The sequence below is a fragment of the Monodelphis domestica genome, chromosome 2, assembly GCF_027887165.1.
Source record: "Monodelphis domestica isolate mMonDom1 chromosome 2, mMonDom1.pri, whole genome shotgun sequence".
Classification (NCBI taxonomy): Eukaryota; Metazoa; Chordata; class Mammalia; order Didelphimorphia; family Didelphidae; genus Monodelphis; species Monodelphis domestica.
Window position 1 is genome coordinate 24731720 of NC_077228.1, and position 15862 is coordinate 24747581.

Consider the following 15862-nt stretch of genomic DNA (forward strand, 5'->3'; position numbering starts at 1 on the left):
AGGCACAAAGGGAGACCTTGACCAAATCACTCACTCAAGATGGTTACCTTGTTCTGGGGAGCTTGGATGAAACAAGGCCCCCTCCCCAAGAAGGGAGACTAAACCCACTAGTGATGCCCCTCACAAAGCCTGGCACATATTAGATGCTTAATAAATGTTGATTGTTTGATCAGTGAGAATGTGCTCTAAGTGCTGGAGAACGGAGGTACAAAACCAGAGATTTTGGGGAGAGGTCACTGCCATTGTGAGGCTTGGTGAGCTTCATGTAGGCGGTGACTTTACAGGATGGATCCTCCAGGTGGACACAAGCCTCTGTGGGCCATACACTTTTCATGGCAGTTCTCTAATGCACAGATATGGCTTTTTGTTTGTTTTTGCAGAAGAAATTGCTTTTCAGACTCCCAAATCCAGTGTGATGTCGAAGACTTTGATGCCATCATTATCAAAAGCATCCCTCTTTTCTCCCAAATTTGCTTCCCCTGATGCTTCAAACACAGCCGGCTCTCCTTTCAGCACCAATGTAGCGAATCGAGTAGTGGGGGTCCTAGATCTCAACTCTGCCATGTACGAGGCTTCCCAGAGCCCTTATCTAAGAAGAAGAGGGCCAAGACTATGGACTGCCCTTACAGGTGAGGACTGACCACTCTGCTTTTCTTGCAGCCTCAGTATGACAAAACAGTCAAGTCAGTGGGCATTCGTTCTTCTCTGTGTGCTGGGCCCTGGGATGCTCTCATTCTAAGGGAGATGTGGAGATGTGGTTGAAGAAGTCCAGAGGAGCACAACCTGCCTGGCCTGGGGCTCCTCTGGCAGAGGTCAAAGGGAGAGGGCTCTCGAGGACCCTGCTGTGCCAGCTCTAGGGATGGAGGGAGCTTCCTTCCTTTCTGGCACTGAAGTAGACTTGGGAGCTCTGCATTAGTTTCTCTGTTACTCTAAGGCCGACTGAATAAATCAATATTCCCACCCTTAGATCTGCAGGGTAATGAGCCATCACAGAGCCCTTCCTTGGCCCTTTCCCCTGTTCATCGTGTGGCCACCCATCGAGGCAGAGGCCAGCCCAACATGCTGTATCTGTGGCTGCAGAATAAACTGGAGCAGGTAGGCTGGAGAGCTCATGGAGACGCTGCGGGTTACAGGCAGGCCTTGTGCTCCGGGCACAGAGGAGGCTGACGGCACCACTCTTCCTACAGTGCAGTCATTAAGCACCGTCTGTGTGCCAGGCCACATGTGGGCCCCTGGTGTCTGCTGGGGAGGCACAGGGGAGCAGTTCAGAGGGGTTTATAGAAGAAAGATTTGCCCTGAGGGCTCTTAGCAACTCATTGAGATACAGTGTGGTACAGTGGCAGAACACTGGCTTTGGGTGGTCCTTGGTTCAGATCCCCTCTCTGCCACTTAGCACCTTGGACAGGGCCTGTCGCAGCTCTGCACCTCAGGTCTTTCTTCATCTGTTTCCTGAACGGTTGGGAGCCGATAAACTCTAAGGTCTCTCTTCAGTTTCTCAAGTCCGTGATCTGAGGGGGATTTGACCACTCTGGCTTTTGGAGTTAAAACGTTGGTTATCTGGGGAGGGACAGTGTACTCCAGAAATAAAGGGCAACCAGGGAATTTGGTGGCAAAATCTTGTTTCTGCAATGAACTCTTCTGACCCTGGTGAGTGTTTTTGACTGGCCCAGTTCCATAGCTTCTGTTTCAGAAGGGAGAATGTTGGCTGCGCAGAAATGTTCTCCCTGAATTCTTGTCCCATTCTGTGGAACGCCGTGCATCTACAGTGAGCCCAGTGCCCCAACTTTGGCTTTGCTGCGTCTTCATTAAAGCCTGTGCCCAAGGGCACAGAGCCTGACTTCATTCTGTTTCCTTGCCAGATGAAGAGCTTCCTGTCCAGGCGAGTGTTGATCGTCTACTTCTTCAGCAAGGTGAGAAGGAATGCTCGTGGAGTGGGGATGGCAGAGGAGAGGAGGACGGGTGTGGGCAGTGGCAAAGCTTATTCTTGGGTTCAGGGCTCTCTGCCCCACCTGCAGGGCACAGATCTGTGTCTCTGTTGTAGGAGCCCTTGGCCTACACTTGGCTGATCAGGATCTTTTTTTGGTTGATATTTTGAGGGCAGTTTTCATTCATTCAGTTTCCTCTGTAACCCTTTTTGTTTTATGCATTAAAAACCTGCTTCTGAGATGGGTTCCATAGGCTTTCTCAGACTGCCTGCCCAGGGGGTGCAGGGCATGAGAATCCTGAAGAGTCTTTGGATGAGATCGGCACCTTAGATCCCAGAAGGTCTGGTCTGGGAGGGCCCAGAGAACATCGAAGTAGGAACCTTCCAATCAAAGGAACTTAGGAGTCATTGTAGTGCCCTTGTTTTGTAGATGAAGAAAGCTCAGCCGAGACCTAGGGAGTGGAGCAGGTCCTGGCTGAGCTGAGCCAGCCTGGTGCCATGGTCTCCTTTGGGCTGGTCCCAGTGAGGCCGTCTGTCTGTCCATGTGGGTGCCTGCAGCATGGCTGAGGTCGGCTATCCAGCCCCACCCCAGGGTCTCTCTCTGCTCATCCCTCCCTGGGCTATAGGCGAAGATGCTTGAATTAGAACAAATGTCTCTGAGTCGCTTGTGATGCCCTGAGCTCTAGGAACTTGTCTGCCATCTGCTCCAGCCACCAAAGGAGAATCCACTCTGCAGAGGATGGATTTTCCGTTTTTTTGGTCCAGCCTGAAGGTTTCCTTCCTTGGCTGCTCAGCCAGTGCCAGCCCAGAGCGCCGAGTTTGGTTCAGTGCGTGCCCTCCAGGTACACAGATCTCGGATTCAGTGGTATCTCAGGGCGTCCAGCCTCACTCCTGAGGGCAGGGAACTCCTCTGGAGAGCTTTTCCTCCCATCCAGATAGCCTGTGGCTTCCATTTCTGATTCAGATCAGACATTTATTGTAGGAAACACACACGGCTGGATGCGGAAGCAGCCAGGACTTGACCAGGAGGCAGGTGCTGTGAGGACAGAAGGGCCTGAGGGTCTGGGGGATGCTGGACCCCCAAGCAAGCATGTGGAGAAAGAAGCACTTTGTAAGATGGGGTTAGCATTGGCAGCCCTAGCTGTTACACTGGTATGGGGACACGTCTGTTCCCTCACTTTATTCCTACAGGACCTCGAGGAGATTGGCAGGGCAGGTGTTATTAACTCCGTTTGAGAGGAGAAAACCATGTCCCAAACCAGCAAGGAGCCTCTGCCAGGGGTGGAACCCAGGCTCCTGACTCCTATTTCAAACCCTGTGCCTTCCTTTGAATTGAAAAACTAAACTTTTTTCTTAATGAACAAAAAATCAGATTTTTTCACCCTCCAAACCCATCTCCCCCATTCTTTCTCCCCAACTATTAGAAACAAAGCCTTGGTGATAGAGATGCACAGTTGAGTCAACTATCAGCCACCTCTGCCTCTTCAGACATATCCCCCAAATGCCTGTGTCCTCCCCACCTGAGGCCATCCCCTCTTGGTCAGGAAGGGAGAAGTGTGTTCTGTCTTAGGGACTCTGGGGGAGTCAGCTCCTAGTGCCACCCTTTCTGGGGATGAGGAGGAGCAAAGGAGACCTTTTTGTAAAGCACTTTGCAGGGGCAACTAGGTGGCTCTGTGGATAGAGTGCCCGGCCTGGAGATGAGAGGTCCTGGGTAAGTCACTTAACTCCTACTGCCAAGCTCTTGCTGCTCTTCTGGCAACAACCCTCTGGGTCTTGTCACCCGTCTTCTTATCCCCTCTGTACCAAGAGATTCTGGCCCTATTCTTGGTGAAGCCAGAGGGCAAGAGCTTGGGAGATTCCAGGTACAAGCCTGGCTGCTACCTCCCTAAAGAGGGGACTGTTCACCCAAAATGAGAGTGGAGGGACAAGCCCCCCCGCTGCCATTCTCACCCCCAGGGTTTCATAGAAACTTCACATCTACAATTGCGTGCACACATACACACTTGGCGCCTCCAAGATACCTGGTCCCTCCCTTGGCCTGGCAATGCCAGTGAGATGCCACCAAACTTCCAATTTATTTTCCACATAAGGACACAAAAAAACCATCCCCTTACTCATGGGGGAATTCCAGTTGTTGGCAATAAAATGTCGTAGCTACTCTTTAAAAGTCTGCCTGAGGGGGACAGCTGGGGGGCTCAGTGGATGGAGAGCCAGGCCTAGAGACGGGAGGTCCTGGGTTCAAATCTGGCCTCAGACATGTCCCAGCTGGGTGACCCTGGGCAAGTCACTTGACCCCCATTGCCTAGCCCTCACCACTCTTCTGCCTTAGAACCAGGACTTAGTATTGATTCCAAGACGGAAGATAAGCGTTATTTTTTTTAAGAGTGCCTGAGAGTTGATACTAGGGCAGAAGGTATGGGTTTAAGAAATAAATAATAAAGCACTTTGCAAATCTTAGAGAGCTATTGGAATGCCAGCTCTGAAGTCTTTCTAGGCGTTGGCTGCTGTATAAATTGTCCTTATGAATCTGCTCACTTTTCGTGGCAGTCGTTAGCACCAAAGGCAGCCAGCATTGGTGATGCTCTTAAGGGTGCTAAATGTTTTTTATTCCTCACCCCAGCCCTATGAAGCAGGCGTACTATCCCCATTTGACAGATGGCAGACAAAACCACAGCAGACAGGTTAAGTGACTTGGCCCTGGTCATGCATCTAATAAGTAACCACGGTAGGATTTGAACTCAAGTCTTCTTGACTTCAGGTTCAGAGGACCAGTGGTGAAGCTCACTTCCACCTGGCACAGAGAATGTTACTTGGTTAAAGGGTTTTCTTTTTCTTTCAGGGTGGAGGAGGGGATATCAAAGGGGAAAAAATCAGTTTTTGTTCATTAGAGAAAAATAGAAGTTTAAAATAGAGGTGCTGCTGTAACCGTTTTTGTGCATGGGGCCGCTCTCCTTTGAGCTCTGCAGGCCGGTGGTAGTATCACGCCTGCCTCTTCTACTAGGGACAGCACTTTGCTAGATGAGTGGTTTTTTGTTTTACCTTTGGTCTTCAAATGGATTCTAAGTATCGATTCCAAGTTAGAAGAGTGGTAAGGGCTGGGCAATGGAGACTGAGTGACATGACTAGAATGTGTCTGAGGTCTCTCATCTCCCGGCCTGGCTCTAGCCACTAGCCACTGAGCCACCTTGTTATTTCTAGGTGAGTTAGCTTTGAAACGGTAAATGTATTAAAATCTACCTTAGAACTTAGTTCTTAAGTCTCAGAGTCATGTCAGGGACGGGGGAGGTTGCGAAGTCCCCTGGCAGAGACTTTTCTTTTTACAGTTGGGGGAGGGGGAGGGCCAGGAAGGGACTTGGCCAAAGTCCCCCAGCTGGTCAGCGCCAGAGCCGAGGCCCAGGACGTTGCCCCTGGGCCCTGGCCGCTGCGTGGGTGGAGGGAGGCGAGGTGGCTGCGTGTGGCCTAAGTGAGCTTCTTTTGTTTTGTAGCATCCTGAGGCCTCCATCCAGGCACTTTTTTCAGATGCTCAAATGCACATCTGGGCATTAGAAGGTAAGGCGTCCTTGACCCGTCCCCAGCCACAGCGGCTGCGTCCGAGGAGCGCGCTGCCCTCCGCGTGAGATGAGGCTTTGTTAAACCATTGAGTGTCCGTCCGGCCTGCCAAGCAGCAGTGGTCCTCCAGGCCCACCTCTTTGTCTTCCTTCCACGGCCAGTGGGAAAGCGTGGAGTGGCCGGGAGCCTCCGATCTCACCCCCTGGAGCTGGGGCCTGGGCAGGCCCCTGTGGGCGCAGGTGTCCGGCATCCGTCCTGTGGCACCAAGGGAGGAAATGGCCTTTTCCTTGGGGTTTCATTAGAGCCTGTGGTTTTTTCTGTTCCTCCCTTGAGGTTTGTCCCACTTGGTAGCAGCATCCTTCACCGAAGACAGATTTGGCGTTGTCCAGACCACACTGCCTGCCATTCTGAGCACTCTGTTGACGCTGCAAGAGGTGAGCTTCCTGCCAGAAGATGGGCCCCGAAGGCCACACCGAGAGGGATTGTTCAGGGCCTGAGAAAAGGGCGTAAAGCCACCCAGCCAACAAGGGACCGTGCCTGCCTGACCTCGGGCCTCAGAGCTCCGGGGCCAAGGAGAGCCCTCCTCTCATTGTACTGGGATGCCACAGCGCGGCCGGTCCGGGTCTCACCCGAGGAATGGGCTCCCTGCTGTGGCCTTAGCCAGCTGTTAGCAGCCATCAGTCCCTGGCGGGGGGCAGGACTGAGCGGCTCTCCCTCAGAGGGGCCACGCTTGGAATTATGGGAAATTACGGACCACTGCTGTATGGGCAGGCCTTGGCCTTGGCCGGGGAGGGGGCAGTGGCCAGCCCTGCGAGCTCTACCTTCTAATGGAAGCCCAGGACTGAGCCCGCGTCCTGGCGCTCGGCCCACGGCCAGCCTCCCTTCGTGGCTGGAGGAGGGCAGGGGGAGAATTCACTTCCGCCAGGCTCGGGCCGTACAAGACCCCTCCCCGAGTCCTGGGAGCAGACCCTCCTTCAGCTTCCAATGACCAGGGCTTGTAGGAGTGTTTGGAAGTGCTTGCATGGGCCCACATGCTAGGGAGGCACCGAGATTGCAGGGAAGGCAGTGCTGTGGGGGTAACCTGTAGTCACAAAGCCTCAGTTTACCCACTTTACATATGGGAACATTCTACTCGTGCTCCTTCCCTTCCAGTGTGCTTGGAAACCTCTAAAGGGCCATGCAAATGGGGCTTCTGTTTTGGAAAAGATTTTAGTTGTGTATGGAACTCTCCTCGGGCCTGTCCAGAGCTCTGCTCTTCTGCCTGGGGCCCTGAGGATGTGGGTGACTTAGCCACAGTCACACAGTCCGTGCAGGTGGGAGGGCCTAATTTGATCTCTCTACTCCACTGCCTCTCGGAGTTATCAATATTCCTGTCAATCCGTAAAAACTGATTGAGCTCCTACTATGTGCGAGGCCTTGTGCTACTTGCTGGGGTACAGAAAGAGGCAAAAGACAGTCCCTGTCCTCAAGGAGGTCACAACGTAATGGGGGAGGCAGCAGGTAAACGCACAGGCACGGACACGTTAGAGACAGGATGAACGGGAGATGATGACCAGAGGGAGGACACCGGAAGTAAGAGGGCTTGGGGAAGGCTTCCTGGAAAGGGCAGGCTCTTAGCTGGGACCTGAAGAAGCCGGGGAGGTCAGTACAGGGAGTGGAGATGGGAGAGCATTTGGGGCCTGGTGGGACGGCCAGAGAAAATGCCCGGAGCACCGAGATGGAGCATCCAGTTTGTCTTGAACGAGTCAGGACCCTGGAAGGGTGGAGGAGGGGCCTGGGTGGTGAAGGCCTTTGGAGGTAATGGGGAGCCCCTGGGGTTTACGGGGAGGACTTGTGCTTGGGCTCAGCCCCTTAGCCCGGCGGGGGATACTGTTTCTGGCCCACCACTGGCTCGTTCTGTCCAAGAGCTGATCACCCCCTCCCGCTCCATCTGTGGTCACTGGGGCTTGGGGAATCCTTGCCCCCATTTACAGGTGAGGAGGCTGAGACTGAGGGGGAAGGAAGTTTGCCCAGGCGGAGCAGTTCCTGCGTGTCAGAGGGAGGATCTGGAGCCCCTCTCACTTTGTGTAGGCTGGTGGGTTTACTGCCGGCCGTCAGGCTCTGCCTCTGGCCTCCCTCTGGGATAGCCTGTCTGCTCTGTGGTGGCTCCGTGTGGCGTCCAGATGCGCTTGGAGATCTCCGAGTTATCTGCGTCCTCTCCCAGGCAGTCTGTGACCCACAGACGCCCCCTCCCCATGGGCGGGGGCAGTGGAAGGAGCCCAGCTCCCAGAGCAACCCTGGGGCCAGGCCTTAGGACTGGTTTGCAGCCACAGGCTCAAGCGTGTCCGTCCCAGAAGACCCGGCTTCTCTCTGACCAGTCGTGTTCTGGCTACTGAGAAGCCTTTTTTCAACTCTTACCTTCTGTCTTAGAACCAATACTGTGTATTAGTTCCGGGGCAGAAGAGCGGCCAGGGTTGGGCAGTGGAGGTTAGGTGACTAGACTAGGTAGAGTAACCTCGTCCTCATTTGAACCCCTCTGTGGCCCGTGTGGTGAGCTGGTCACGGTGACCTAGGCCTCGTCCGCCCGGTCCTCAGCCATCCCACTTCTTCTTGCCCTTTAGGCAGTAGATAAACACTTCAAGCTGCCACACGCGTCCAGCAGACCGCCCCGGACCTCCGGAAGCTTCATGGATACCTCTTACAAGACGCTGAGGTTTGCGCTCCGGGCCTCCCTGAAAACGGCCATCTACAGGATAACAACCACTTTTGGAGAACATCTCAAGTAAGTGTGCTTGCTGGGCTCGCGGCCAGGCAGGACGCCTTCGTGGCTTCATGCTGAGTGGATAAGTGAGCCCGCGGCCAGGCCTCGGCCTCAGGTTGAAGCATTAGGACAGAAGAAACTTCGATGTGTGAACAGAGCCACTAGCCCAGCGCCCTTCTCTCCTCATTGAGGCCCAGTCCTCACAAGCTTGGTTTGGCTGGTTAAGGAGTGCCATAGTAAATTAGAAGCGTAGTGAGAGCTGGAAGACACACAGGGAGTTGTAGGTGGCTAAGAATCCCCCAAACTGCTGAAAGTTCTCCTTTAAAATAGTAGAGGGGGCAGCGAGTAGTAGGACCTGGATTCAAATCTAAGCTTTGTGACCCTGGACAAGTCACTTAACCCCCATTGCCTAGCCCTTGCTGCTTATCTGTCTTAAACTGACACTCAGAAGGAAGGTAAGGGTTTAAAAAAAAAAGTACCTCAACCCTTTGAGAAAAGGCCTTTGAAAAAACAGGAGTTTAAAAAGGGATTCTGGCTTCTTCAGCCTGGTAGTAGCTGCTGTTCTCTCTTGTGAGCCCTGCTCGGTCCAGGGGCCTGAGAGAGGAAGACCAGCCAGCTGGTCAGCCTATTTCCTCATGGTTTGTCTGGGGAGCAAATGGTCTCAGGCTTCCTTGTGCTGTCAGGGTGTCCAAGAAGGGCTTCAGTGACCACTTCCAAAGCCTTTTTTCCTACGTGCATCGAGGTACGGAGAGAGGAGGGGCCTGGTCAGAGATCTCTCAGGCAGTGGAAGAGTGGGCTGGACCCAGCTTTTCTGAGTTCAAGCCGGCGCTTTTTCTGTGATCTTACGCTTTTTTCCAAAGGAGAGAGAATAATGTTGAAAGCCAAAACAATGGTTAAGAATATGAAAAGACTGGATTCATAAGGAAAAGCAAGGGCTGTTTTTAAAACGAATAAAATTGACAAAACATCAGCAAACTTAGTCAGAAAAAGGAGAAGGGAAACACAAAGCACCCAAATTAGAAATAAAAAGTAGACATCTGAACAAAAAGAAGAGGACTGTTAGAGGAATTTGGCTGGTGCAGGTGGTAGCCTCTTTTTTGCCTTCGTGGGTGGTCAGGTGCCCAATCAAGGCAGAACATGGCATCAGCAGGTTTCCTCCTTGTGCCTGGGCAGGATTTCCTTTAGACACCATGTAGCCACAGGCTCAGGTCTGGAAGATTAAAATCGATATCCACTAACTCCAAGTATTATCTTTTATAAGATTAATAATCACTTGAAGGAGAAAAAACACAAGAACAAAAGTAAAAGCCTGAGTAAAGACACATGAGAAAATTCTCCTGCCTGGCACTCCCCCACCTCCACAAACCAAGATCAGGGGAAAAGAGAGCAAGAGGCGGGACTACCCAAAACGTATATCCTTCCTATGTTAGCACGTACCAGGAGAAGGAACATGGGAGGCTGGGATTTAGAGTCCTAGGGAGCAGATCCTAATTCTACAGGACGCTTTGGGTCAGACCTTTGGGGAATTGGCCCCTTCTCTCCTCATCGTCTTCTTGGAGCAAAGGCCCTGAGACATTGAGACCTGCTCAGGGTCACCCAGCCAGCCTCAGCCAAAATGAGGTCATGGTCACTGCCAGGCCAGCTCTGAGACATCATTTCTAAGGATCATTCTGTTCGTAGGAAAGATTGACATTCTTCTGTGACACTCAGAATAGGGCTAGAGGGATTTTTTTCTCACATGATAAAAATAACTTGAAACCAAAAATCCCCATGATATGCTGTGTGAAAACAGAAGTGTGCCTGCCAAAGACAGGTTCAGGATTGTCCCTTTTTGCCCTGTCAGCCGGACGAAATCGTACCCCATTTCTATAGCTCCTCGTCAGACTTACAGAGCACCTTACAACCCTGAGAGGTCCCCATTTTACATTAGGGTAAACTGAGGCTCAGTGACATTCGCCGGCTTTCTCCTGTGGACACATGTGAGTAAGTGGCAGAACCAGGATTCAAACTCGGGTTGGATCTTGTCTTTAGGTTTTCCCATTCCAGTGTGGCTATGTATTAGAAGTGCTGGCAATGGTGATAACCTAGGACCTTCATTTAGAGAGAGCCTGGGGAGGAAGGCACCTTCTCTAGGTCCTGGAGTCTCTGAGCCAAGATAGGTCAAAGGTGAGGCCTTTTTCCTCTGTTTGAGACTGGCCCTCTAAGTACTATACACACAGGAGAAAGATAGGAGAAAACGAAGAGGAGAGAATATTATTGGTAAATGGCTAGGCGGGATGCCTAGGAAATACAATGGTTTCAAAGGAAAAGAATGAGACAATGAGTTTATCAAGGTACCAGTATGTAGGAAACCCATTAATCTCATTCAGACTCGTACTGCTGACGATACCAATAAAACATGATAAATGTTTTCCGTCAAAACCTTTTAAGTATTTGGGAAGTCGTTTAAACAGGTGATATTTATAAAAACAAACATGACACTATTGACAGGAAAAGAGGATAGAAATCAGGAGGACATTCACTGTGCATGGATAGGTCAAATCAACCTAGTAAAAATGACAGTTATTGTATAATAACCGCAGTTATTATATAGATTTAGTCTAATACCAGTCAAAGGTCAAAATAGTTTTTTGAGAAGCTGTGATGTGTAAAGCATCTTATCACTTCTCAGCGACCACAATTCATTTATGAGGGGGGCGGCTTGGTGTAGTAGAAGTCACCAGCCCATAATTCGGATCTGCCACTGACTCCCCATGTGACCTTGGCAAAGCGGTGGTACAGGGTGCCAGGCACTCTGTGGGACCCTTAAAAAGATCCTAGTGGACCCTCGAGGAGGAGCTTGCCCCTCTCTAGTCTGCCCCTTCAGACCTCTGTATAGTTTTTGTGAATTGATATGACTGAAAAAGAAAATTGGTCTCTTGGTGACCAGCCTTCTTCTGCTAGACCTCTCTTCTCTAGACGAGCTGGGCTGGTCTTCGGTTTTGGCCAAGACCGTAAAGTATGTTAAAATCTCTAATTTAAAAAAAAAATGTCAACTTCTCTTTCCCTCCCTTCCCTTCTTCCTTCTTCCCTGTCGTCCTCTCTCTCCAACATCTGTGTCCTGCTCCTCTGGAGGTCCCCCACTCCTTGAGTCCTCAAGACCCACCCCATGGGCAGGGGCAGAGTTGGGGGGGCACCCTTTGAGAGGCTCTTGGGACGGTCGCCTCTGACACACGACCCTGCCTGCCAGGACTCTGACTCTAGTTGTGAGAATCCAGCTGCAATTGGGAGACAGATTAAGGAACAGGAAAATCTCCAGCATCCAAAAGGGGCTCCAGAAAATCTAGGGGGACCCAGTGGGGGGGGGGGGGGGACAGAATGACCGTGAAGGCCTGTCTCAGCACATCCACCCTGGATGAAGCCAGATTTTAGACACAGGTTCAGTGCCAGTGAGTCCAAAGGTGAAATCTCGGGTTCCTCTTCGTTTGGCCCTTGGTTTTGGTCCCTGTTTTCCTGGCCTGCTGCAGATGGTAACTCAGAGGGAAGTTGGGAGGGAGACTTGAGAACTGTGAACAGGCCCTTCTCAGAAAGTCCTCAGTGCAGAGATGCGCCGAGGCTGTCCTAAGACGCCAGTCGGGGTCACCTGTGTCCCTCTCCACTGTTCCCTGCTTTCCCCCAGAGGAAGGAGAGCGTCCGAGGCCCCCCCGGCTGTCAGGGTGCTTCCTTCTGTCAGAATTCTTCCCCAGAAAGGCCCCTCAGGGCAGCAGCGCCCAGAACACTGGAGCAGTTTTGAGTCAAATAGTGGAGGAATTTTACTCCTTAAAAGGGTAGAACCTGTAGTAGGAACATGTCCTGGGGTGGCATCTCAGAGACATCGGGCAGGTGAGAGACCGAGAATCAGGAGCTGGCAGGGACTTGGGGGACTCTCACTGGACGCCTGCTTGTAAAAAGCGAGGAGCGCCCGAACCTTTGACAGCTCCAGGAGGTGTTTTTTAGCTTCTTGACTGCAAGAAGTAACCGCTTCATGGATGTGCAGACGGAGGCCCGATGCTGCGAAGTGCTTTGCCCTGGGTCACATGACTAGTTGTGGGAGAGCCAGCTCTAAAGCATGGCTTCTGTCTTCTGCTCCCTGGCCGGCCTCTACTTTCAGAACTTCAGGTCCCCAAATATTTCTTGCCGGATTTTCTTCAGAAGCTTAAAAAAAAAAAGACAAGACCGTTTCACGAGGGTCTAGGTAGATTTGCCTTAGAAGTCATTTGGCACTGTATTTAGGGGGATGAAAAAGCCCTAAAATGAAGCATCCTTGTGTTCCAAAGGAAAGGAAGGCAAACCACTAAGTTGTTACCTTGAAAACATTTTGTGTGGGCCCTTGTGTTGTAGCCAAACAGTTTGCTTTGAGGGATCGTACATGAAAGGCAATCCAGAAAACCCGCAGCTCCGAGATAATGCAGGGTCTGGTTCAAATCTAATAATAAAATCCAGAAAATTCCCTGCTAGCCGTGGGATTCCTCGTCCAAAGCAGGTTCCGCAGGGCAGGCGCCCCGTCCTGTCAGGAAGCTCCCTCCCTTGCGCCCGTTGGCCGGGGCTCCGGAGCGGGCCCGGCCGCTTTGAGCGCGCGCAGGGGAAGGGACGGCCCTCGCTCAGACTGCGATGCCTGTTTAATTGTTCTGCGCGATACTGACTTCGTGTTCTGTGGTTCGCTTCATATGCTTCACGGAAAATAAGCTTATGCTTTGAATTTGTGTCCCATTCAGCGCGGTACAGGCATCTGCCGAGCATCAGAAAAGACTTCAACAGTTCTTGGAGTTCAAAGAATAGTTAAGTAATAGAAACTGCGTTCATTACCCTGCTGATACTGCCGCAGATGGGACAGTAAATGTTCAGCATTCCTGGATCAGAAGAAAATGGACTAATTAGATGCTTCCTTTGTCGTGGTGGTTGCTTTGAAAACTATACTTTAATGGGAGAAATCATGGAAAGAAATTCTCAGCCGAATAACAGAAAACTGCTTTTTTGTACTGATCGTTTGTTTTTTGGCTTTTTTTTTCCTGGGGAGGGGGATAATAAAGTCTTTATTCTTCTCCACAAGCATCCCTGACAGCGGACTTGTCTCTCATTCCTGTGCCCTGGAAAGTCTTGGCTTTTATTTTGGAGGGGCGGACAGGGGCATTTCGCTCTCCACAAGCATCTGCCTTGGTGGAGCATTTGAAGGGTTATAGCTTTTGAAAACTCTGCGAAAGCATTTTCACGAAGAAATGTATTGCCGTAAGCGGTAAGCGGCGGACGCTGGAGAAAGACGCGGATTTCGAGAGGGCATATTTTGTTAATCTGTCAGGTCATGTTTTTGTTTATGGGGAGAGATTCAATTTGCATGATTGTCCAAAAAAGCCTTCTCTGTTTACAGATGCCAACTTTACATTCAGGAATGTGGAAAATTTCACTTCTTACGTTACAAGATTAAACATAAACATGCATTTTATGAAAAACAATTGACCAAAATCTGTGAATTGAACTTGGTGATTTGCTGGTAAATATGGAGCGCATGAGTATTTGTTTTCTTGACTCGTACTAAATCTGCTTTCTTTTTCCAAAATGGAACATGATACGACGGTTAAGGTTTTAAAACAAGAGGGGAAGTTTTGTAAAGGGAAAACATGGACGACTTTTTTCTCTGGGAGTATTTTGGGGAGCCGATTTTCATTCCATCAGGCTGCTTTGCGAAGCTGTCTAACCTTAGGCAGGGAGCAGCCTTCCCTGCACTGACTCTTTAATTAAGATAGATTTGGAAAGTCCTTACGGCCAGAAGATGTGCCTCCTGCGTAAGGAGGTAGGGGTCCTTTCCAGCTGGTGGGCAGCTTCAGGTGATGAAGGCTGGAAATCCCAGTGGTAGGCATTCAATCATTGGTCCAACTTCAGACAAAGCTCTGCCCCCCATCCCACCAGTCTCGGCTCGGCTCGTCCCCCCCCTCCCCTTGGAGCTCTGTGCGTGAGCAGTATGTCCAATTCCCCGATGTGTCGCTCACTTTAAGATGGGCCACTTTAGCCCCAGGCCCCCAGGGCTCTCTTCAGCCAGCACATACCAAACCTCGAAGGTTAAGTGAATCCTGCTGGCCTTTTAAGTTTTCCCTCTTTGTGAGCAAGGCCCCAAGTTGCAGCCTGTCAGGCTTTCTCCCTTCTGCTTTCCCTGTTGAATTCCTAATGTGGGCTTGATCTTTTTTTTCTTCTTTTTTTTATGTGAAAGTTGAGTTTTGAATATCATCACCTCTTTGCTTAGACCAAAACAAATACTCTGGCTCGCCAAAAAACAATGGTTGGGTTGTGTCTCCTGGTACAGGGAGTTAGGAGCATCAAGGGGCTTGGATTCCATTCCCAGTGAGCGGAATTACAGGTGATGGGGTCATCTTACCCCTCCGAGCCTCCCTCTCCTCCTCCTATTAAACAGGGATAATGCTATTTAACCTCTTGCTGTCCTGAGGCTCAATATGTGATGATTTAAGCTTTGAAATCGTCGGGCTAAAATTGCTCCCAAGTAAGTACAGACCGTTGCCATTTACCAGATGGTCTGGGCGAAGGCATTTATTTGAAGTCTCACTGAACCATCCCTGCCTGGGTCCTCGGCACACTGATGACTGAGACGAGGAAGCCCCCACCTCTTGTGAAATGGCATCGTGCTGGCCGTGGGATGGGGATATTTTTCCCAGCTGAGTCCTGGGGGTCCCCACACCATCTCCTGGCCCTGGGGCAAAAGGAAAGGATGCCCTGGGACCCAAGAGGGGCTGGGGGGATGGCTTTTAAATTGTATTCTTGGACCCTCGGGTGCCCAGCGTGCCCTAGCCTAGCGTCTTCTGGAGCCCACCACCAGTCTTTTCAGAGGCGTCACCCACCATTCTCTGCTCTCCTGTCTGGAACCCCCTGAAATCGGCCCTCGGGATGGGCTTGACTCACGTGGCAGATACAATTCCCCAGAACTCCACAGAGGGAAGGGAGCCTTGACTGGCATCAGCTGGCCAGGCCTGGGTACAGATTTGTGGCTCTACTGAGTTTGTCCCTGGGTCGTTATTTGGGGGTGTCTTCCTATAAAGATTGATTACTCTTATTTATAAAATTGTTTATAACTTTTTGTGTTATAAAAAGTGACTCAAAGTTGGAAAACAAATCAGAGATGTAAATGGTTTGTTAGTTGAAGTGTGAATCTAAAAGGGCCCACGTAGAGAGGCGGCACCATGTTCAGGGGCTCATGCTGGCACTGGAGTGCTTCCTCTTTGTATCATGGACCCCTTTGGCAGTCAGGCTGGAGAAGCCTTTGGGCCCCATCTCAGAAATGCTGGAGATCAATTCCGTGGGGTGACGAGGGAAATGAATTCTTTGGAAGGAAAGAGAGGATTTTGCTCCCCTCTATGTTCACAGGATCCTGAAGGCCATTTAAAAGGTCAAGAATCCCTGCTAATGGGGCAGCTAGGTGGCTCCAGGCCTGGAGTTGGGAGGACTCGAGTTCAAATTTGGCCTCAGACACTTGTGCAACCCTGGACAAGTCACTTAACCCCATTGGCTTTGCCCTTGCCCATCTGTCTTAAGAGTTGTTAAAGGTGTAAAAAGCCCATCCCTGCTACAATGGGAATTGCAGTCTTCTAGAGAAGTCAAGAGAAACCCAGGTCTGCCACCCATGAGTT

General features: G+C 51.0%; 1 protein-coding gene across 2 annotated transcripts in view; it reads left to right on the forward strand.

Moving 5' to 3' along the window:
* NDC1 (NDC1 transmembrane nucleoporin) overlaps positions 1–13283 on the forward strand; it is a 30762-nt gene extending 17479 nt beyond the window's left edge. Inside the window, exons 12-18 of one of the 2 annotated variants that reach the window (XM_007505878.3) lie at positions 381–629; positions 968–1095; positions 1860–1910; positions 5410–5473; positions 5807–5907; positions 8074–8234; positions 12947–13283. In XM_007505878.3, coding sequence (XP_007505940.2) covers positions 381–629; positions 968–1095; positions 1860–1910; positions 5410–5473; positions 5807–5907; positions 8074–8234; positions 12947–13010 — 818 coding nt within the window. In that variant the 3' untranslated portion in view covers positions 13011–13283. The remainder of the gene's footprint in view (positions 1–380; positions 630–967; positions 1096–1859; positions 1911–5409; positions 5474–5806; positions 5908–8073; positions 8235–12946) is intronic. The other variant, XM_007505879.3, reaches the window with a different exon arrangement.
* The last annotated feature ends 2579 nt before the right edge of the window (positions 13284–15862 follow it).